This window comes from Taudactylus pleione, unplaced genomic scaffold (genome assembly GCF_031769625.1).
Source record: "Taudactylus pleione unplaced genomic scaffold, aTauple2 ptg000062l, whole genome shotgun sequence".
NCBI classification, from domain to species: domain Eukaryota; kingdom Metazoa; phylum Chordata; class Amphibia; order Anura; family Myobatrachidae; genus Taudactylus; species Taudactylus pleione.
Window position 1 is genome coordinate 4,790,001 of NW_028284464.1, and position 25,387 is coordinate 4,815,387.

Genomic DNA, 25,387 nt, shown 5'->3' on the forward strand with positions numbered 1-25,387 from the left:
CCCTTTGATGCGAGACTCCGAGCGAAGGAAAGTCCTTCGCTCGCCGGGTCTCGCGCATGCGCACGACGGAGCTCCCTCCGACGTGCGCTTGCGCAGTGGGGAACATCGACCCACTTGCGAGCGTAATGCCGCTCGCGAGTGGGTCTGAATGACCCCCATTGTTCCTTACTGTATATAAAGCACCAATGAAGGGGAGGAGGAATGACAGAAAGTCCTGTGTGTCCAAAAGGCGAAAAATACATTTATATAATATTTGCTTGGGTAGACTAAAGGATATTGGCCCTGATTCAGACCCACTCGCGAGCGGCTGTCCGCTCGCAAGTGGGTCGATGTTCTGCACTGAGCATGCGCACGACGGAGGGAGCTCCGTCGTGCGCATGCGCCAGACGCGACGAGCGAAGGAAAGTCCTTCGCTCGTTGTGTCTGATCAAAGGGGGCGTGCTGTCGATGTTCCCATCAGAAGCCGTGATGTCAGTGGGAGTGATTTTGGCTCTGATAGAGCCAAAATCACTCCGGAGCTTGCGGTTGAAAACCTCAACCGTAGGCTCCGGCTCGCAGTTTCGATGGTCGCGATGGTCACGACCATCGCGGCCATCAAACTGCACGCTCGTATAGGCTGTGGGTGGTGACCCACAGCTATACGAGCGTCCAGGAGGACGCTCCATTTTTATGGAGGGCGGCCCTCATTCAGAGCGTGCGCTCTGCTCAGAGCGTACGGCTCTGAATGAGGGCCATTGTTAGTTAGCAATCTGTCTATTAATCGTTACAGCAGTCCACCCCCGTGTTTGCTTCTGTCAGCTGTACGGATATTCTATATGTATTTTTTATTGGTCACTTAGTGCAATTCCCTGATGTAAGTAACAATAACTACAGATTTGCTAGTATTTTGAAAGGAAAAGCTGAGTTATGCTGGGTACACATTACACGATGTGTGTACTAGGCCAACACACGATGTACTGAATGACATATGGCGCGGTCGTTTGACACCGCACAATCTGGTGAACGACCACACGATATGTCATTTACCAGCCGCATACACAAGCATGAGGTCTATCATCACATTGAGAAATTGAGCAGCATGTAGGCTCGGTCTGTCAATGCAATGAACAACCAAGCGGTACCGTGCATGGTCGCTCATAGTGGGTACACACTGGCCGATGTGGATGATATGTCGGCCCGATCTGTTGGATTGGGCGACATGTCGTCTAATGTGTTCCCTACCTTTAGAGAGGTGTCCAGATGATTTGCAAATAGATAGAGTTGCTACACATGCTTTGAATATTATTCACTATAGCTGGGTATGTAGTGATACTGATATTACTTCTATTAGCTGGTGACATATCAGCCAATCCAGGCCCTACCCACATGCCCCTCTCACAATGGATTATAAATCCAGCAGACACATCACATACCTACCAACACCCTCCAAGCCACTAAAATGTGCCTTACGGAATGCGCGCTCTGCAACAAACTAACATCCATCCATGACCTCTTTATTTTAACCTCAACATTCTGGCAATAACAGAAACATGGATCACACAATCAGACACTGCCTCCTCTGCAGCACTCTCACACCGTGGCGTACACTTCACACACACCTCCAGGCCTGGTAATAGTAAAGGAGGTGGGATAGGAATATTACTCTACCAAACTTTTACATACACAGTTATTCCACAGGTACCATCCCTTACTTTTACATCATTTCAAGTACATTCTGTTAGGACTTTGACTCCTTTCTCTATGCGAATTGCTGCTATCTTTCGCCCACATGGGCCACCCCAACAATTTATGGAACACTTTACTGCCTGGCTACCTCACTTCCTTTCCTCAGACATCTCCTCCATCATTAAGGGTGATTTCAATATCCCTATTGACAGTCCACAATCTCATGCCTCCAAACTTCTCTCTCTAACCTCTTTTGGCCTCTCCCAATGGACTGACTCCTCAACTCATCAGGAGGGCCACTGTCTTGATCTTGTATTCACCAAACTATGCTCAGTTTCTGAATTCACTAACGCTTCTTTCCGTCTCTCAGATCACAACCTTATCACCTGAACACTCTCCTTCATTACGTCAACCTCAATGTCAATCGAATCAACCAAGCCTCCTCAAACCCGCAGAGATATTAATGCTGTTAATTTTCAACAACTACTCTCTTTGCAACAAATACTCTCACCAATTTCTACGTTCACTTCTCCTGAGACTGCTGTATCACACCTGAACCAGACCCTCGAAATAGCCCTTGATGAAGTGGCTCCAGCTACCCATCATACTCCACATAGACTTAGACGTCAAGTATGGCATTCAAAATTAACAACACCCTACAATTCCTCACGTAAAGTAGAAAGTCAGTGGCGTAAATCTCAGAATCTTCACATATAAGACTATCTACCACTCTTATCGTAATGCTCTGGACACTGCCAAACAAACATATATCCAGTCTCTCATCTCAGCCCAAGCCTCTAATTCCAAGGGACTTTTTAATACATTTAAATCCCTTCTTACCCCTCCCTCACCCAACCCACCTGCTACTATCAGTGCACAAGATCTTGCTTCCTATTTCCAGGACAAGATTGATAAAATCCGAATTGAAATGGTGGATTCTTCCCCAGCCAGTGACCTGCTCAATTCCCTACCAGAACCCGCTGGCACATTCTCTTTATTTGACCCCACAAATTAAGATGAAGTATCCACACTCTTCTCATCCTCCTACTCTACTTCCTCTCCTCTGGATCCTATACCCTCACAAATCAGTAAAGCTATGTCTCCTGTGCTCATCCCAACCTTAACTAAAATCTGTAATCTCTCTTTCTCTACTGGTATCTTTCTATCACTGTTCAAGCATGCAGTGATTACTCACATTTAAAGAAAAAAAAATTTGGACCCTAGCTCTCTCTCAAATTATTGTCCTATCTCCCAGCTCCCATGCCCCTCCAAGCTACTGGAGAGACTTGCCTACACTCACCTCACACACTCGCACAACTTCTTGGATCCAGTCACGCTTTCGTTCCCAACACTCCACAGAGACAGCACTGACTAAGGTAGTAAATGATCTGGTCACTGCTAAGGCTAAAGGCCATTACTCACTTCTTATTCTTCTACATCTCTCTGCTGCCTTTGACACTGTTGACCACTCTCTTCTCATACAAACACTACAATCCCTAGGTCTTCAAGACACAGCCCTTGCGTGGTTCTCATCCTACCTATCTGATCTTTCACTGTTTGCTTTTCTGATTCTGCCTCCTCTTTGCTACCTATATCAGCTGGAGTACCGCAAGGCTCAGTCTTAGGTTTTCTGCTTTTCCCAATCTATACCACCTCTCTTGGCAAACTAATCAACTCTTTTGGTTTTCCGTATCATCTGTACGTGGACGATACTCAAATCTGCCTATCCTCCCCAGATTTGTCACCATCTGCGCTGGTCCGTGTCACTGAATGTCTCTCTGCCATTTCATCTTGGAAGGCATCTCGCCACCACAAACTTAATATATCGAAGACAGAATTAATCATATTTCCACCGGCCAATTGTAGTTATCAACTTGATATCTCTCACTGTTGACAACTCGACAATCAACCCCACCCCACAAGCCCGCTGCCTAGATGTCATCCTTGACTCTGAACTTTCCTTTGTTCCCCACATTCAATCTGTCTCAAAATCATGTTACATACATCTGAAAAACATAGCTAAAACTCGACCTTATCTTACACAAGACACTGCAAAAACTCTAATCCATGCACTCATTATTTCACGCATTGACTATTGCAATAGACTCCTTACTGGTCTTCCAAAAAACAGGCTCTCACTGCTACAATCCATAATGAATGCAGCTGCAAGGCTGATCTTCATCGCCAAACGTTCATTGTCTGCTGATCCACTCTGTCAGTCACTCCATTGGTTACCGGTCTTCTACCGTATTCAATATAAAATACTTACACTCACTCATAAAGCCATTAACCAAACCACACCAACACACATCTCTTCACTTATCTCAAAATATCTCCCAACCCGACTTCTCCGCTCTGCACAAGATCTGCGTCTCTCTTCCACACGCATTACTTGTTCTCATTCACAGTTACAGGACTTTTTTTCGGTTGCACCCACCCTGTGGAATGCCCTCCCACGCAGAATGAGACTTTCCGCTAGTCTTCAAACATTCGAGCGTTCCCTGAAAACTCACCTTTTTAGACAAGCTTATCAGATTCCAGAACCACCCACATAATCTTCATAGCTTCCCTATCTAATTACATCTCTTCTTATAGTCTACACATAACCTCACATTTTTTCTTTTTCTTCAATCTTACATCTTCCTGACCCTAGGCCAACAGTCCTGTGTGACTGGATCATACAGCCCACCAATAACCTCTGCAATCTGGCTGGACCAATTTGCAATATGTAGCACCTATCCTTGAGTATCAACACCTATTTCCCTATAGATTGTAAGCTTGCGAGCAGGGCCCTCTTACCTTTATGTCTGTCTGTTACTACCCAGTTTGTTTCTATTAATGTTATTTCCATTTGTAAAGTGCAACAGAATATGCTGCGCTATATAAGAAACTGTTAATAATAGTAATAATAATAATAATATAGTGTTCACTCTAGCTCCGGCGGCAGGCAGGGCGCGCGAGCCAGAGAGGGCACTTCCATGCGCGCGAAAAGGGGGCGTGGCTGTTGAAAAGGGGGCATGTCTATAAGATGCGTCCCCTTTTCGTCACTCTTGGGGGCATGCCCGGCACTTACAGACACACCGGGCAGCCCTCAAGCGCTGCCGACAGGGAGAATAGATGCCAGGTGCATGCGCCCTGCGTCTATTCTCTGGCGGTGACCGGGTCACAGCACATTTCCCCACCCGCGGGACACTACGACTCGCAGGTGAGGACGGCACCCGTAGGCTGTGAGGGCATGGCGCTTTTTTCCCTCCTTCTGGAGGGCAGGGTGCTTCTTGCCCTCCTTCTGGAGGGCAGGGCGCTACGCCCTGCTAAAACAGCCTAGCGGGAACGCTAATAATACTGATATCCATACTTGAAAAACATCATGCAAAGTTAAATGTACGTCCAATTGTGGAGCATATCTTACGTGAATTTACACTGCACGTGCTTGGGAAATGGGTGCACGCAAATGTGAAGGATGCAGAATTGTATGCATTTTCATTACAAACAAAAAGGCAGAACAGGTTGTAACTGGCCATTCTTACATAGGTAAAGCTGAGGGAGGACATGCTCACGTAGCTGAGGCCTATGCAGGCTTGTATCTAAGCAGAAATCTGCCTGCTTGGTGGAGTATGTTATGCACCTAGCAACTCTGGGGCTCAAAGTGGCAATTTTAGCTCGATATGCGCATAGCTCTTCATATGGACGAACATACCAAATTTACTTCCAATACTGCATTAGGTGTACATCTCTAAATAGGTATATCATGTGGAACGCTATAACTAGTTGTACTGTACATTTATCACATGATGTATTTGAGATTCTATAGTAACTAAAGGTCCCTACACACTACACGATATTGCTAATGATTTGACCGATTCCAACATATTGAAACGACAAATCGTCAATATCGTGCAGTGTGTATGCACTACATAGTGTAGTGCACACTCCTGTGGGGTCCTGAACCGCATTGCCTGATCTTTTGTACATGCAGGACCAGTGGCGGATTCAGGGGAGGGGCACCAAGGCACATGCTCCCCCTGTCGTTTACGAGAGTTTTTTGTAAATTTTATTTATAGTGCACTATCCGGTACGGCCGTTCCACATGCCGCCATTATGCAGGAACTGCGCCGCAGAGCAGGCCCATGGTGACAGTTCCTCCTACCTACAGCAGGACTTCAATGCTGGGAGCGCGACGCTGACCTTGTGACATCACGCTCCTTGCCGCCGCCGGCCTCACATGAGAGGAAGACCAGTCATACAAATGATAAGGGTTAGGTAATTTGGATCTAGCAACAACTAACGGTAAGGGGCACAGTCTGGAAAGATAGGGGGGTAGGAGGCTAGAAAGATAAGGGGACAGGATGCTGGAAATATAGGGGGGGCAGGAGGAAGCCAGAAAGACAAGGGGGCACAGAGGCCCTCATTCAGAGGCGGTCGGAGGATGCAAGTGGTCGCTCAGAAACTGGGCGGCCGCTTGCATCCTGACCGGCCGCCTCTGTTTCGGTCGTTAGGCTGTGAGTTTACACCCACAGCTCTAACGACCGCTAGGGTGATGGTCGCGATGGTCATAGACCATCGGGGCTTACGACGAGACCCTAGTGTAGGGTCTCACTTGTCGTAAGCCCTGGAGAGCTTCTGGCTCTGTCAGAGCCGGAAGCTCTCCACTGACATCACTAGTGATGTCAGTGGGGCCTCCCCCAAACGGCAGGCGTTCCCATGGGAACGCCTCCATTTGGGCTGCCACCCCCCTGGCCCGCCTTCCAAATGGGGCGAGCTGTCAGTCAACATCGACAGCTCGCCCCCTTTGGAAAGAGACCCGATACGACCGGTGCTGTCGGTCGTAGCGGGTCTCACGCATGCGCACGAAGGAGCCGGCTCCCTCGTGCGCATGCGCACTGGACAACATCGAGGCGGCCGTGCGGTCGTAGACCGTACGGCCGCCTCTGAATGAAGCCCAGAGTCTGGAAGATAGGGCTGCAGGAGGCTGGAAAGATAGGGGGGCAGAAGGAGGCCGGAAAGACATGTAAATGTTTGCATTGCGATCGCAGCCTGACATAAAGACGCCCGCTTCCCCTTACATCCGTATACTTGACCAACATAGTGAAACAATCGGTAACATCGGACAGTTAGGGAAGCCCAGACTTCAGGAATTGCTTACTTTTGCGCACGCTCTGACGCCTCAGGCGGCATCTGGTATCGCAGTGGATGATTCATGCATGCCCCTGCAACGGTGTTGAATCGCACTGGCATGCCTGCGTTCACTCTACCAACCCCCCATCACCACCCACAAACGGCACTTCCCATCAATCACTCTGCCATGGGTCTGCGTAGCCTCTGCGAACACAGTTCCAAATGCAGTGCCTGGCTTGTGCATGCGCACTGCAATGCATAAGCATGCGCAGTGTGATTTATTCAGCCGTTTGCGTGCGCATAAGCAACTGCATCCCTTATTGAATCAGGCCCAGAGTCTGGAAAGATAGGGGGGGCAGGAGGCTGGAAAGATAGGGGGGCAGAAGGAGGCCGGAAAGACAAGGTGGCACAGTCTTTAAAGATAGGGGGCCACGCCTACCCTGATTAGCTGCCCCCCCCTTCCCCCCCAATCCACGTGTTCTGTGAAAGATCTCTCGTGTTTTAAGCAGTTTATTTTAGGATGACTCCTATCATTGAGGCCCTGCCCCCTGTTTCACAGTGCTGCTAATTGCATCATTGAGGCCCTGACACCAGCTTCACAGTGCTGCTAATTGCATCATCATGGCTCCGTCCCCGCTTCACAGTGCTGCTAATTGCATCATCGTGGTCCCGTCCCCGCTCTACAGTGCTGCTAATTGCATCATCGTGGCCCCGTCCCATCTTCACAGTGCTGCTAATTGCATCATTGTGGCCCCGTCCCATCTTCACAGAGCTGCTAATTTCATCTTTGTGGCCCCACTCCCACTTCACAGTGCTGCTAATTGCCACAATGACGCAATCACGTCATTCTGCCCGTCAGACTGCCCACTTTCCCGTGACATGCTCCCTGCTGAGCCGACCTTCCTGTCCCCTCTCGGAGAGGGCAGCCAGGAAGTTGGTAAGTATGAGATTCAGGGGGTTGTGGTGTGAAATGTTAACATGCAGAAGGTCGGCATTCATTATATGTCACCAATGGGAGGCAATCGGGAAGCCGACTGCCTAAATACCGGCAGCCGGCTTCCCGACTGTCTTATCCCGGCATGGGTGAAATGCCGGGCGTCTAGATGTAGACGCCTGCATTTCCCCGACGCCGGGAGACCGGTGCCCGGCATCACGATCGTAGTGATGCCGGGCGCCGCGAGCGGACAGCCGCGGGGGGGAGGGTTAGGTTTAGGGCTCCCGGGGGGGACTTAGGGTTAGGCACCCCCCCGGGAGGGATAGGGTTAGGCTAGGGGGAGGGAGGGTTAGGGTTTGGCACCCCCGGGGGGGACCTAGGGTTAGGCACCCCCCCGGGGGACTTAGGTTTAGGCAGCGGGGTAGGGGGTGGTTAGGGTTAGGCACTTAGAAGGGGGATTAGGGTTAGGCACTTGGGGGGGAAGTTAGGGTTAGGCACCCCTAAGGAGGGTTAGGGTTAGGGGGGTTAGGTTAGTGGATACTTGCCTATCCACGATCGGGATTTCCAGCGCTGTCGGGCTTCCGCTGCGTCGCACTCTGCTCCTGTCGGGCTGCAGCTGACGGGAATCGAACTGCCGGCCATGCGGCCGGCAGTATTTCATACCAATTCCGTCACCAATATGTCAACATGGTCTGAATGACGATATTTGACTCGAACATTCACACTGACATTGTTGACATGTTTATTGACATGATATAATTTATTTATTATGACATGTTGGTGCACACCATAGTTTGTCCAGGGATGTAGTCATTAGGTCGACATTAACAATGTCCACAGTTACACTGTCAACATTGTCAAAATGTCTCCATGTGATATATTGACATTAGGATGAGGGTTAGTGTTAGGCACACGGTGGAGGGTTAGGCTGTGGAAGGGGATGGTTAGAGTTAGGCAATAGGAGGAGAGTTGGGGTTAGGCTAGGGTGAGGATTAGGGTTAAAATAACAAAAAGAGTCAGCCTTTTCTGTGTCAACCATTTGTGTGTCGACCCTTTGCCCCTGCCAGCCAAGTCAATGTTGGTCTTTTAACTGTTGACCCTTTGACCCTGTTGACCTTTTACCTGTCGACCATCTGGTGTTGACCTATTGAATGTTGACCTAGACACTGTCTATCTTTTATACCACACCCAGTAGGTCACCACTGTCCCACCAGGGGCGATATGTTAACATTAATTAACATGTCAACATTTCATGAATGTTGACATGGCCAGTTTCGACATTATGACTGTGTAGACATTCTCTTGTCTATCTCATGAATACCACGAAGTTTAGACAAGCAAGAACATTTCAATAATTCACGTAGGTTCTAGTCCAGATTTCTCTAGAAACATTAGCAATGACTGTGTGACTTCATTTCTAATTCCTTTGATTGTTATAGGATAACACATGTTCAGTGTAGTGAAGCACTCTTTATTACAATTGTAATGTCTTGTTGCACCAGTCCGTATACCAGCAATCCTTTCTGTGACACTGAAAGCTGATTCGTCTTTTCTGCAGCACTTATTTCTTTGTGTAGCATTTACATTTTCAGTTTACATTCAGTTGACGTTAACTCCTGGGTTATGGTCATAATTTTGTCAATATAGTCACTCATACTTGTGCATTTACTCAACTTGGTATTATACAAGGGTGGTTCAATGAGTAAGGTAACAAGACCTCTCACGTGTGTAATGTTCTTTATTTCATTCCATTTTCCCGCCAAGCTATAGCAGGTAGACCACTGCTTCCCCTCATGGCCATTAGACTGTTCCTCATATCAGTCATACTACTTCAACATCAGTTGTAACATGGCAGGGCTGACTGAAGCATAGTCAGCAGCTGAAATTCATCGCCAAAAGGTGTACGGTAATAATGTCAGGTCACAGAAACTGGTTTGGGGCACTGCAGGACAGACGGTCAAGATGAGCAGTCATCCAGGTGGCCAAGCACATCCACCACAGATGACAATTTGTGCCACATTGAGGGTCTGATTCAGGAGGACCGAATCATTTGAGTTAGCTTCAGGTGCTTGACATTGATTTTTTTTCTATGCTGGAATAGATGCCTTGGTATACCATTGGAGCAAATGCTTAGACAAGTATGGGGACTAAGTGGAAAAATAATCTGTACCAAGGATATACTATGTATTATACATATATGTACGAGATGAATAAATGTACACAATGAGAGGTATTGGATACCAAATTTTGTGAACCACCCTAGTATAATACACGCCTCAAACCAATTCTACTCATCAGACCCCCATCCTCATACGCTGCCTGTAGGGTTATTCACATGTCTTTTGTGGGCAATTTCCCATATATAATAGAATAAATGTGCTGTTCAACACTCAAGCCTATTGTTCTCTTGGCTCTTTCTATATCCTCTGGGCTTGCATTGTCACTTTGGTCATCTGTAACTTTCCACAACCTCTCACGTTTCAATTGCATTTCCATTGCAAATTTCCATGTGGTGTAATTCTCTGCACTTTTAAGCTTAATGATCCCTCTCAAGATTGCAGCTCACGCGTACATGCTGTACTCACTGAATTTTGCCTTTAGCAATACTCTGCACTGTCTTGCTGTGCTGGCACTCTGTGTTACACGTCTTCTGGTATATTAGGTGTATTGCGTTTGTGCATCTGGGCCCAAGCCCTGTTAACGTGTGTGCTATGTGGAGATGGTATTCAACATTAGCGGAATTGCAGACACAGCATTTCTTTGAAGTGTAGTAGTTACTAGAGCAGCTGACAGTTATACACTGGTTGATCTGTATGAAGTGGAACTTGAGCGGTGCATACAGATGTCATTCTTGCTACAGTTGAGCCAAACAGCCCCTCTTGGCTCGCAAGGTCCTGTGCGACTCTGCTAGCGCCGGGCGTCTTTTTTGACCGAAAAATGCATCTTAATCACAATGTGATGCAATTAGGATGAACCAGGAGACTGTGCTGATTAATTTTATATGCGGCACTTGTATATCTGCGTGCAACTGAGTTTCTGAATCTGTATACAAACAAAGTGCTATAATGCAGCATCTTTTTGCGTCAAGTTCTGTGCTTCGTATAGAGACTCAATCACACACAGATATACAGGTTTCACATATCAGATTAATCAGCACAGTCTCCTGGTCCGTCCTATTCACATCACATTGTGCCTAAGATGTTTTTGCAGGGGGAAAAGATGCCCAGCACTAGCAGAGTTGCATGGGACCTGGCAGCTCACTCGTGACAGGTGTCTCGCACCACCTGTCGTTTTGAGTCTAGATGTGTAAGGACACATATGTTCAGATGTGTCCACATACAGCTATCCTCTGTGCGCTACAAGTCGCGCCACACAACGCGGGAGCTCCGTGTGCCTTGGTGGTAGAGCTGAGCGTCTTTTCATGCCACTCTTTACCTTCAAATGTGTCTTATTCAGAGAGTGATGCAAATAGATAGCGCAAGCAGCTTCTGCTGAATAAAATGATATGCAGCATGGCTATGTCCTGTGTGTGACTGCATGTGTATCTGCATGCGAACCGCTACGTTACAGTGTTATAGCCGCTGACACTGTAATGTAGCATTTCGCATGCAGATACACCCGCAGACGCACACAGAACATAGGCATGCTGCATATCATTTTATTCAGCAGAAGCTGTTCACATCTTCCACACTGTTGTATTTCCCCTGCTATGACGGTTCACATCTTCCACACTGTTGTATTTCCCCTGCCATGATGGTGCATGTCTTCCACACTGTTGTGCATCATCATGGCAGGGGAAATAAAACCATGTGGAAGACGTGCACCGTCATGGCAGGGGAAAAACAACAGTGTGGAAGACGTGCTTCATCATGCAATACTTGAAGTAGTCAGTATTATGTGTTTCCTTTTTAGTTCAGTCACAAGTGACCAGATTGACTGTGGTTGAAGTTAAGTCTTAGCAGTACCTCTAAAATTATAAGAATGTTAACTCCACATACAATCAAGCTTTACATGTTCTATAAACTATCTGTCAGTATAGAAAGAATTGAGAAAAGAGGAGAAGAGCAATATACATCTTGTTTTTGGTTTACGAATGTCCATGTATGGTCAAGGCTGCTTACTTTGAAACAAATAAAGTACAGATAACATGGAGTGATATTACTAATACAGTACATCAATGTATTATTATAGAAACCAGAGGAGGTACCAAGACAAAAGGTTTTATACGTAATGTTATTTCAACCCTTACTTGCATACAATATAATAAAAAAAAATATTTAAACATACTTGGAAATATCATAAAGAATATAAAAACATGTGGGACTGTGATGTATTTTGAGCAGAAGAATAAAGGTGCCTACACACTAGACGATATTTTAAACGATTCGCCTGATTTCGACGCATCGGAATGACAAATCGTGTAAAATATATCCAAATCGTGAGTGTCCACTCACGATCACGATGCCGATGTGTGTTCCCACTGGTCGTACATCGCATCTGAAGATCTTTTCTGCTGCAGGCAAGATTTGCCAATCACATACACGATTTTGTGCAAAAGATAGATTTTGTGCACGATAGATCTTAAGTCAGATTGGACTCTTTTAAGCACCATATCGTGTCCTGGAGTGCCGGGGAGAGTTCAAGGCAAATCGGACATATCGCATCGTGAGCACATCGCCTAGTGTGTTAGGCACCTTTACTGTCTACCACAAATATATTAATAAATAATTTCTCTTTGTTTGCTGTTTTAGATATTTACTACTAATAGACATGAAGGAAATACTGCAGTAATCAATTATCCGGGGCAATTGATAAGGAAAAACTTGCAAGATGGGGAACAAACTACCCACTACTGCGGCTTTTGTTCGGTTCTGCCAGAAACTGAACAGGATAAAAACGTTGGAAGATGATCTGATGGAGACATCATTGAAAAGATGCCTTTCGACCTTGGACCTCACACTCTTAGGTGTTGGTGGAATGGTGGGTTCTGGCCTTTATGTACTGACTGGCACAGTGGCCAAGGAGATAGCAGGTCCAGCTGTCCTTGTATCATTTATTATTGCCGGTTTTGCCTCTTTGCTTGCAGCTCTCTGCTATGCTGAGTTTGGTGCTAGGGTGCCAAAGACGGGGTCTGCATACATGTTTACTTATGTTTCAGTCGGTGAAATATGGGCCTTTCTCATTGGCTGGAACGTCATCCTGGAATATATGATCGGTGGGGCAGCAGTTGCCAGAGCTTGGAGTGGATATTTAGACTCCATGTTTGACCACAAAATCAAAAACTTTACTGAAACCCATATTGGAACTTGGAATGTACAGTTTTTGGCTCACTACCCTGATTTCTTGGCTGCTGGTATATTATTGATTGCCACAACATTTATATCTTTTGGGGTCAGAGTATCCTCCTGGCTTAATCACATTTTTGCTGCCATTAGTATGGGTATCATACTTTTTATTTTAATATTTGGGTTTATCCTTGCAGAACCAAAGAACTGGTCTGCTGAATATGGAGGTTTTGCTCCATACGGTTGGTCTGGCATTATGTCTGGCACTGCCACATGCTTTTATGCCTTTGTTGGCTTTGATGTGATTGCAGCATCAAGTGAAGAGGCGAGGAATCCTCAAAAATCTGTTCCCATTGCAACAGCTGTGTCTCTAGGCCTCGCAACAGCGGCCTACATCCTGGTGTCCACTGTGCTGACTCTAATGGTGCCGTGGAACACATTAGTACCAGACTCTGCTCTCTCTGATGCATTTTTCCGGCGAGGTTATTCTTGGGCAGGATTTATTGTGGCTGCTGGCTCTATTTGCGGTAAGTAAAGCCTCACAGCTTGTCATCATGATTGGCTTTTCCACTTTGTAGCAACCTACCCACTACTCATACTACCCTGATATGCCCTTTATGTTTTACAGATACTGTTTTATAATAATAATAATCCTTTTTTCCTTTTTATAAAATGTTTGTTTACCCACACACTATTTTCCTTTGCAAATTCTCTTGTGAATTAAAACAAACCATAAAGCTGTATGTTTTGAAAATGTTGATTAGTAATACAGCACAGGGTACAACGTGTTTGAATTAGGGGTGAGCGGGTTCGGTTTTACTCGGTTTTACTCGGTTCTTATCGCCACTTTACCGCAAATTCGGCTCGATTTTATTCGCTATCCAAAACACGTGTTCGGCGATAGCCAATAAAAAGATCCGAGTAAAACCGAATCCGCTCACCCCTAGTTTGAATCAATTCAAATTACAGAAAATTATTGAAAATAAAACTTAACAACTGTTATTTGTGTGAACACTTATGATGTGTACACACGGGACGATCGACAACGATAACGATATAGTTGTTCCATCTCCTGGATGTGCTGGATGATCGATATCGAGGTTCCAGCACACCACCAACTCACCAACGACTATAACGTCCCTATAGTAACCTGGTCGATATCGACCAGGTTGGCCTGCATGCACGGTCGATGGATGATATCGTTATCGTCCATACGTGCCTGCGCATCGCAGGTCGCTGGGCACCAAAAACTGCACGATATGAACGATAACGACATGATCTATATAGTTATTGTTCATATCGTCCATTTTAATCGTACCGTGTGTACGCACCTTAATTCCATGCAGAAGTTCTTACAATTTAATTAAAGTTATACTGTAGTGAAAATAACTTCAGCAGAATATGTTTATATGTTGCAGAACAGAGTGAACTTGTCAGATAACCTCTCTTTATCCTGAATATCAGTTTCTTGATACATGGTGCTAAAATTCCTTAAAATGTCCATCTCACAAACCTGTCCTGTAGCATTGCTTTATCAGGTTTCTCATTTGTTTTTATAGTGCTGGCTTATGGCACGTGATCCTTATTGCACTCTCTGACTTTCTGTCCAACAGTACAGTCTGTTTTGCTCTCTCTGTAAAAGCGTTTTAGAAAGGACAGTTTCTAAAGTCAAAATGCAGCTCAGTGTTACCCTTGTTCTATCTATGGGGGGGGATTCAGCAGAGGACGAAATTCCAAAGCCGCACACAAGAAGCTTTGCAATTCCGTCCTTGCTAAAATTAAAATGCAGCAGGAGGTGTCTGACACTTCCTGCTGTATATGCGATCCCTGCGTTCCGACTGATGTCGCAGCCTGGGATCGCCATCACGACCATCGGTCGCAATTTTGGTCGGTGCCGGCCTCAGCCTTAGCTTATGCAGGCTGGCAGACTTGCAAGGCCAGGATTATGCATGTTCTGCTTGTCCTGGCCTTGCCACTCTGGGAAAACAGACTCAACACGCCCCCTTTTCTTAGAACGCAGGCCGCCCCCGCACTGCCCTGCAAACGCCTCTGCCTGTCAGTTAGGTAGAGGAATATGGGGGCCGGTGTGCGATCTCATAGGATGTGCAGAACGGGTAATGTGCACACGCAGATTCAGGATTATCGGGAATTTGCTTTCAGCGGTGTACTTACGTGTACTGCTGAATCATGCCCTATGTTTTATGTATCTTCCCTTAAAGATTGTTTCATACAGATAAGCAAAATGTTTGTAGATCAATATATTCATCAATCTAGAATGCTATCAGTAGTTTAAATGCTTGTTTTCTTCTCATTATATTTATTGAGCTACACTACTCATGGCCTCGCCTCTCTGGAGAACTGCCATTGCTGAGCTGGGAAATGTCGGTGGCCATATCGTACTATGCAGCATTTATTACAAGTAGAAGAATTGATTGAACTTATTGCTGTGTTCTGTAGGCTGAGGACTGACTATGAATGTATACAGTGCTGGGATCCTGGCTGCACTGAGCTTTTTTTCCCACAATAATTACATCAAGTATTTAATTATTTTCTAAGCTCCAACCACTGCTTTGGATGGTATGAGTTATGGCAGTGTTTCCCAACTCCAGTCCCCAAAGAACCCTTACAGTGCATGTTTTCCAGGTCTTCTCACTAATTAACAAGTGAAATTCTATGTATAACTTTTACTATGTGTCAGACAGGGAAACAGTCGAGAAGCCGGCGGATGCAATGTCGACCGCCGGCTTCCCGACTGCTAAATCCGGGCAAGGTTTATCTCGACGCCTGTCATTTTACCTATGCCGGGAGACCGCTGCCCAGCATCCCGATCCCGCGGGGGGGGGGGATGGTTAGGTTTAGGGTTCCCGGGTTGGACTTAGGGTTAGGCACCCCCCGGGAGGTTAGGGTCAGGCTAGGGGAAGGGGGGTTAGGGTTAGGCACCCTCGGGGGGAGGTTAGTGTAAGGTACTTACACTGACTTGGGTTCAGGCGGCGGAGAAGGGGGGGTTAGATTTAGGCACTTAGAGGGAGGATTAGGGGTAGGAACTTGGGGGGAGGTTAGGGTTAGGCACCCCTAAGGGAGGGTTAGGGGGTAGAATAGGTTAGGTTATACTTACCTTCCAACGTTCGGGATTTCCACCTGTGTCGGGCTGCCGCTGCCGGGATTTGAACCGCCGGCCATGCAGTAAATCATACCGATTCCGTCAGACTGTAAGGATACGCCTGTGTATGGAAATCATGCACTTTTGGGGTTCCCTGGGACTGGAGTTGGGAAACACTGTATTATGGTATTGCAAGAACTGAATTCTGCAACTTCCATGCACAGTTTAATAAATTACCGTATATACTCGAGTATAAGCCGAGTTTTTCAGCACAAAAAATGTGCTGAAAAAGTACTCCCTCGGCTTATACTCGAGTGAAGTGTAGCGCTGACCGGACGGAGTTCGGTCAGCGCTACACACTGCCAAACACACAGCCGCCGGAGCCGGCAGCTGTGTGTTTGCTGTAATCAGCAGCCGCTGAGAGTCTGTCAGACTCTCAGCGGCTGCTGCTGCTCCCACTGCGGGAACCATCTTCTGGCTCCCGCAGTGGGTGATGGGAGACACGTCGTCATGACGACGTCTCTCCCATGTAAAGCGGCCGGAGGAGCGGACAGCGGCGGGACCAGGAGCGGGAGTTTCAGGTAAGTGTTTATTTTTTTTTTATTCTTATCACGTCTCTCTCTACTAGGGGGGGGGGACTACAGGGGGCACTACCAGGGGGCAATTACTACAGGAGGCACTACCAGGGGGCGATTACTACAGGGGGCACTAAAAGGAGGGATTACCACTGGGGGAACTACCAGGGGGAGATTACTACAGGGGGCACTACCAGGGGGGGATTACTACAGGGGGTGATTACTACAGGGGGCACTAAAAGGGGGGATTACCACTGGGGGAACTACCAGGGGAGGATTACTACAGGGGGCACTACCAGTGGGGGATTACTACAGGGGGCACTAAAAGGGGGGATTACCACTGGGGGTACTACCAGGGGGGGATTACTACTGGAGGCACTGAAAGGGGGGATTACCACTGGGGGCACTACCAGGAGGGATTACTACTGGGGGCACAACCAGGGGGAATTACTACTGGGGGCACTACCAGCTGCTGCCATTTCCCACACTAGGCTTATACTCGAGTCAATAAGTTTTCCTAGTTTTTTGGGGTAAAAGTTGGTACCTCGGCTTATATTCGGGTCGGCTTATACTCGAGTATATACGGTATGACAAAATTTTTGTGTTATTAAGCCACATTGTAGCCTTGCTCCATAAGGTCACACACGTATTCAAACATAATATCTCCCTACTGTTCCAATTTTATTGAACTGTCTTGCCAATAAGGACTTTTGTCCTAATTTCAGGACATTTGGGATATGTATCCTCTTAACAGGTGCCCCTTAAATGTTAGGGACAACCAATTATTTGCAGAGCATTGCATATATCCTCAGGGCACATGAAACACTCCAATGATTTGTGTTTGCTTTAAGACCAATTTGAAACAAGGGTATTTTGTATTGTTCAGATGCCAGGGGACTAATGTAAACGTTCCACTATGCCACCTACTGCCTGGACTCCATCAGTAAGAAGTGTTATTGTGGGCTCAACTCCTGGTGGATCTAACTGCTATGTTTATCCCTTTATTAAAATGACTGTACATTAAGTAACATAACTTGCATGACTGGTTTGTTGATATTCTCTTATTTTACATGATTTAAATACATTTTTGTCTTCCATTAAAGCTATGAATACTGTGCTGCTCAGCAACCTCTTCTCCCTGCCAAGAATTGTATATGCAATGGCCGAAGATGGGCTATTCTTTCAGTTTTTCTCAAAAGTGAACCCGACTACCAAAGTACCTGTCATAGGAATTGTGGTATTTGGCATTTTGATGGCCCTCCTGGCACTCATCTTTGACCTGGAAGCATTAGTACAGTTTTTGTCTATTGGCACCCTCCTGGCCTACACATTTGTTGCAGCCAGTGTCATTGTGTTGAGATTTCAGCAAGAAAAAACAGAACCCTCAAATGCAGCCGATCAGGAACCAAGCCCTCAGCACCGTGACCCCAGGGGCAGTACAGAGAGGATTGTTGGAGAGGAACTTAAGGAATATGAGTCTTTTTCTGATAAGCTTCAATTGGTTGAAACTCAGAAAAAAGTCAAAGACCGCAGAGAAACGGGACACTTGAAAGCTGCCTTTGAACCATACCTAAAGTTCTTAAGTGACTTTTATCCCGGTGAAGTTGTCACAATTTCGGTAGTGATGATGATGGTCTTTGCCTCATGCTTGTGTTCTATCCTGGTGTTTGGAAATAATCAATTACATCTCCCCAAATGGAGCTTTTATCTACTGGTTGTCATTTTTCTGCTTGGGTATTTAGTCAGTCTGTTCCTAATTTGGATTCATGAACAACAAAAGAAAACCACAACATTTCAGGTAAGTCTCTAAAGCTTTTACATCACATTTTGGTGACCAGTGTCCTTAGCAATAAACATGTTCTAATGCATAGGTGCCAAGATTTGTCATTGGGACTTTGTGTTCATAGGGGGGAATCCAATTGTGTGCGCCCGCGGCTTGAATGACTTTGCGCGGCTGAACCCGGTGCTTCTGGGTGTGCATGCTCGGCATTCTTGCCCTATGGGTGGAAAAATTGAATTTCTCCGATGGGTGCCCATCACGTTTGGGAGCCCACAAAACAATTGAATCGTCCCCCCATAGTGTGCTTCATGAATGTAATACTAGCTAGTGGCTTAGACCTACTTTTATCTTGGATACTGGATACATTTCCCAGTATCTGTCATATTTGATATTAAGGCTAATCTGAAATGTCCTACAGGGATTTCTGAATTAGGACAGACTATGTTCAGTCCCACACACCCCTAAACAGTTCCAGTTTGCAAAGCCTCCAGTCCAGTGCTGTAGAATTTTACGTTGTGGAGTGAATGTTTAGACATCTGCCTGGTTGTACAGGGCCTCCGAGACATCAAACGGTCACTGGTACCTGTGGAATGTGGCCACCGGATGCAGTATGGTTATATCTGGTCACATACAGTCTTGCTAAGGTGTACGCTACCTTGGGACATGGCAGCAGCATTTTGGGGGGACATGGGTATGGCTCACCTGCACTGTTGTTCCCTTTGTACCTGCTCCTCCCCCTCTCACATTCACAGCAGCTTTGAATCGCATCCATCCAATACTTCTGAACTGATATTTGGCTTTGTGGCATAGATGATATTCAGGTATCAGTGTGGTTCCCAAGCCCAGCAAATTCATAGAGGAGCAGTATTAAAGAGAGGGAGATCACAGTTCTGTTTAAAAGCATCTTGTCCCTGCCCAACAGCCGTGTCCTTAGGAATTGTTTTAATGTTTGATAATGTTGAAAACTGCATTGGAAAATATTAAGTATTCATCAAATTATTTCACCTCAACCACTTTAATTTATTTCCAATATTTTCTATATAATTCAGTTTTTAAAAAAAAACAATTGTATTATAGGTGGTACTGTAAGAATAAATAGTGCATGTCTTATTAAATAACTTATTCTCATTACTGTTTCCTATAGTCAACATGCTATTTTTTTTTTACCAGTTATTTATATAGCACACACATATAACGTAGCGATTTATAGTTGGCCATTCACATCAGTCCCTGCCCCAGTGGAGCTTACACTCTATATATTCCCTATCACATGCACACACACACATACACACTACGGTTAATTTTTTGTTGGGAGCCAGTTAACCTATCAGTATATTTTTGGAGGAAACCGGAGTACCGGGAGGAAACCCACGCAAGCACAGGGAGAATATACAAACTCCACACAGTTAGGGCCGTGGTGGGAATTGAACACATGAACTCAGTGCTGTGAGGCAGTAATGCTATCCATTACACCGTCTGTGCTGCCCATTTGATTCATAATTTCTTAATATTGGAATCCTAAAAAAAACTATACTCAGTTAAAATAATGCTAAATAGATGTATTGGTACAGGACGGGTTATGTTGGGGCGTATTATCTATGTGATGTTTAGACTTTGCTAAACAGCTAAAACTTCTGTCAATGTTTAAAATGTAGGTCCCGTTGGTGCCGCTGATTCCCTCTCTGAGTATGCTGCTAAACATATATCTCATGCTCAAGCTGAACTACATGACCTGGGTGCGGTTTTCCATATGGCTTGCTGTTGGTAAGCCTTTCTGCATTATACTTCTGGGCTTTGTGTTCAACAATCAACCAATACTGTATATTTCAGTTCACTTGTTTGGATTTACAATATATACCTTGTGAGATGTATGTTTCTGCCTCATTTCCAAGTGTTAGACAGACCCAGTTCCACACAACTACAATATTCTTCATACATGCTTGTATAATATTGTTCTATATGCATGGTATATATTGCTATATAAGCATGGTAAAATGTACAAATGTGTAGGCTGTATAAAGATGCATTTATCAGTTAGTTAAACACAAGGACATTTTATGAAAACTGTGCCACAGAAAACTCAGAAGTGCACTTGAAAACCGAGTCTGGTTGCTATGGAAAGCTCCATCCAATAGTTCTTATAAATGTCTGTCATTGTGTATGCACAGTCATACATGGCAAAAATAACTGCAGTGCGAATTCTCTCCTCTACTCCAATACTTCATTTGGGTAATAACTTAATATCCCCTCTCTTGCTCGCGTGGGTATTTTTCACATACCTGGCAGTGTTGTGAGGTTCCCTCCCAGTGAATTTCACAATTGTCCCATTAGGGGAACCTATGAAAGGGGGGAATAGGGGAGGCGAGGTAAGTAGATTCTTATTTACTATGCATTGTTTCACCTACAAAAATACATTTTGTTACCCTTATGGATGAACATACACTTCATAAGTGAAAGTTTTAGATAAATAATCAACCCTTAATAATAACAGGAATCATGCTGTAATAGGCAAGGGGGGCTGCTGTATGACTGTAAGGGCTTTTTAATGGTATTATATGCTGTAGAATATAGACAATAGTGCAGAAGTATGTAATCATGGAAAAAATATATGGTCTTGCTGGCTTAGCGTTAGCTGGTGCATGCTGGCAGAGACTTGCAGAGCAGGAAAGTCATCAGGAGCGATGGCTATGTGAAAAGATTTGAAGTTAATGATGGGACCTAAAGTCTGTTATAAGATTGTGATTTTTACGAAAATGTTTTGAGTAGATTCATGTGAAGTTTGTGGCTTTAGAGATTAGTTCAAAAGATATTTTAGTCACTTGATAATACCACAAAGTCCTTTTTAAGATCAGAGTTGCAAATAATCAGTAACTAGTCAGAATTAATTTCCTTTTAACAAGATATATGCTGGAGCAAAGCTTCCTTGAGCGATGCAGAGGGTCCATAAGTGTTTCCATATTCCCAATTTTGGAGCTTTGTCTAATTGCTAAATATAAGATGTACTTTAGAATATATCAATGTGTCTCTAAAAGGGTTGTTGTGGCAGCTGTAATAAGAAAATGTTCTATTCATTTGTTTTACCCACGGATGGGATAAAGGCCCTCATTCAGAGCCGTACGCTCTGAGCAGAGCGCACGCTCTGAATGAGGGCCGGCCTCCATGAAAATGGAGCGTCCTCCTGGACGCTCGTATAGCTGTGGGTAACCACCCACAGGCTATACGAGCGTGCAGTTTGATGGCCGCGATGGTCTTGACCATCGCGACCATCGAAACTGCGAGCCGGAGCCTGCGGTTGAGGTTTTCAACCGCAAGCTCCGGAGTGATTTTGGCTCTATCAGAGCCAAAATCACTCCCACTGACATCACTAGTGATGTCAGTGGGCCGGCTTCTGACGGGAGGCGTTCCCGTGGGAACGCCCCCGTCAGGGAGGCACGCCCCCGGCACGCCTACCAAAGGGGGCGTGCTGTCAATCAACATCGACAGCACGCCCCCTTTGATCAGACACAACGAGCGAAGGACTTTCCTTCGCTCGTCGCGTCTGGCGCATGCGCACGACGGAGCTCCCTCCGTCGTGCGCATGCTCAGTCCAGAACATCGACCCACTTGCGAGCGGACCACCGCTCGCGAGTGGGTCTGAATCAGGCCCAAAGTTAGCATAGAGGAGGGATCTATAGCATCATAAAGCTGGGTATACATTAAACGACTTGCAAATGATGCAATGTCATCAACATTTTCCCCTGACCTCCCAGGAACTCCTGGACTAACAATATAGTGCATACACACTGTGTGCAATTTTACCAAAGACCAAACAATATATCGTTAGATCGTTAATGATATATCGTTTGCTTGCCAAAACACTTGACGACCATCTTAAAGTTTTTTGCTAAATTTAAATAGGGGGCTGTACTATGAGACACAGATGCATGCACAGATCAGTGAGGCGTGCCCCCCCTCCCTCCACCTGAAAGCACAATCAGCCCCAGACTTTTTAGAGCCAGTCCTGGTTGTCTAAATACGGGGGACAAAAGACATAGGGGTCCCCTGTATTTATCACAACCAGCACTGGGTTCAGCGAGATGGTCCTGGTTTTGGAAATACTGGGGACAAAATTAATAGGGGTCCCCTGTATTTTCCATAACCAGCACCGGACTCTTTCTTACAGGGATGTAATACTCCTTCACTTAAGCGTTAGTTTTTTTATGTAATATTTTGTAACCATAGTGTTACTGTTGGTACCAAATTGTAGCGGAAGCATAGTTGCAATGATCCATAGCCACCCCAGTCAAGAAGCCTTGCAATATATATTGTAATAATTCATTTTAACAATCACATTTTTAATATTGTCTAAAACTCCAGAATAATTTCCTATTATTATATTTGCTTTCCTTTTCAGGTCTCGTGGTTTATTTTGGTTATGGCATCTGGCACAGCAAAGAGAACTTGCGTGGACCAAAGAACCACGGCGTTACTGCGCGTTATGTAGTATTCCCTAACAGCTGTCTAGAAGAGACTGTGCAGCAGATCCAGCCCAACATTCAGGATGCCATGGGAAGGGCTGAGATGACGGATGAAGAAATCGTCAAGAGATGATAGTTAACAGGGTCCATTTAGGTGCATTAAATCCTATATGTTAGGAAGGTCTTATGTTCTACTTCTACCTTTGCTGGAAGGATTTGCCATTTGCCCTGAAATGTTACAAAAATCACATGAACATCACAAGTGTAAAGACACGGAGAAGCATATGCAGCAAAAACACTACACAAATTCCAGGTTCTGTTTTTTTTTCCAGATATCTGGAACAATGATAAATACAGTACGTACATCTTATCTATACAGAATGTTGTTATCACTGAATTATATAGTGCATTAATTACGTTCTACCTGTGATTTATATATGATAACAAACCCCTCCAAATCTATTGCATGTCTGGACCTCCAGAAATAAGAGATATTATTAATTATTTTTGTCAATGGAAAAAACATATTTTTCAGTGGAATAATATAGAAAATATTTATGTAGTTAACCGGCAAGTGCAGGATTTTTATAGAACTGTTAATATTGTATGTACTGTATATACTGAACATATAATATATCTAGCAAGCATTCTATATCTAACTCTACCAATTTCAAGGATCCTCAAAAAGAAGCCAGTCAAAAGTTCTTGGCCTAGAAGGACATTCTAAGTACCTGTCATCCCTCCCTACTATTGCCTAAGTAATAAAACAAATATACAGATTTAAGGACAAATATATTTGCTGTCAAAATATCTGGGTATTATCTTGCTGATTCAGAATGGAGCATATTGCTGGCAATATGGGTGTGATGTGATCGATCGGTCGACAGGGTCATTGGATTGACCACCAATATGTAGACATGTATTTAGTTCAACATGTTTAAATGGTCGACACATTGAAAAGGTCGATGTTTAATATGTGGACACAAAATTGTGAACACTTTTTATTTTTATTGTTTTACCTAACCCTGAAGATCTTAAAGAAACGATATGCCGAAATTTTTGTGAGAACATGTTAAATGTCAACCTTTTGAATGTCTACATATTGGTGGTCGACCTAATGATCCTGTCAACTATGTGACTGTGTGTCGACATTCAGTATGTGTTGACCTTCTGGTGTCAACCTTCTTAATGTTGATCAGTCGATCAAATGCCAGCATTATGCACTGTAATACCATTGCATAATGCTGATATCTGGCAATTGGCTGAGTATTACAGCTTTTGTGGCCTGAAAATGACTGTGATCCAATTAAATGTGATTGGGTCATTGTGGGCATTTTGGTGAATGCAGACAGAAGATGACTGCAGTTCTCTGCTTCTGGTCAGTGCATATGATCATCATCCAGCCAGACTAAAAGACCATTGTAAAGCCAGAAGCAAATCCACCACTTAGCCCAGTGGGTGCCAAGATTAGCCCAGGCCTGTTTTAAACAAGTGTCTTGACCATGACTCTAAATAACTCCTATAGTGCTAATATAATGATTTAATCTTTTTTTTGGTTTGTTTGTTTGTTTGTTTTTTTCTAAATGTTTTTGAAACAAAAAAATGGGTAATTTTATCTCCCCTTTGCTCTGAAATTAAAACATTCAGTTTGTAATAGGAGTATTTGCTGTATTGTAAGCAGGCTCAGAAGATCACCGGTGTTTGAATGTAAATCGTGAATATTGTAGATATAGGAGGTCATGTTTGAAAGCACAATTATAAAGATATTTATTGTAGCACAACATTTAGTGGATTTCATAAGCATTTAATTTTTATATGATGTTTGTGTTAGAACTTCTATTACCTGTACTTCTCTTATTTCTAGGTTATTTATGTTCTACAGTTCTTGTTCAATCCATCTATTGAGCTATGGGCCTGATTCAGAGCCGGACGCAATTAGCACTCGCTCGTTCAGAAAATAGGGGTGGCTATTCAAATGAACCATTCGCTCTTTGCGGTCTGTTCACGCCTCTAGGTCTGAACGAGCGAACAAAACTTGCGGTCGTTTTTTGGAAAAATACGCCCCTTGGCCGCTCGCATCCTACTTCATGTCCGCTGTTTATTAGATTAATCGAGTACATCGACCAGGGTATGAACTGCTCGCTATTCTTGTGGTTGGTTTTTCCTACCACAATCTTGCGAGCAGTTCTGGCTATAAAATAACCCAGTGACGTGGTCAATGACGCTGCTGTATTAATTATGCACACCCATAAAACGCCCGTTTTGTCCTTTAAGCACGCCTGCGTTCGGATCTCCACTCCCCGTTTTCAAGCACCTTCCCCTGTTACCACCCACATACGCCTCCTCCTGTCACTCAAATTTTCAGGCATTCGCTATTTTGCGAGCACATGAATTTCGACCACACTGACTGGTTCGCGCATGCGTATAACGATCCGTACGCATGCGCAGTTGGGCAAACATCGCTCGGAGCGAACGA

General features: G+C 44.9%; 1 protein-coding gene across 1 annotated transcript in view; it reads left to right on the forward strand.

Annotated features, from left to right (window-relative positions):
- The window catches only part of SLC7A4 (solute carrier family 7 member 4), a 31,209-nt gene extending 6,122 nt beyond the window's left edge, over positions 1–25,087 (forward strand). The window contains exons 2-5 of the mRNA XM_088465540.1: positions 12,466–13,526; positions 17,778–18,472; positions 20,110–20,218; positions 22,848–25,087. Coding sequence (XP_088321666.1) covers positions 12,545–13,526; positions 17,778–18,472; positions 20,110–20,218; positions 22,848–23,044 — 1,983 coding nt within the window. The 5' untranslated portion in view covers positions 12,466–12,544 and the 3' untranslated portion in view covers positions 23,045–25,087. The remainder of the gene's footprint in view (positions 1–12,465; positions 13,527–17,777; positions 18,473–20,109; positions 20,219–22,847) is intronic.
- Positions 25,088–25,387: the final 300 nt, after the last annotated feature.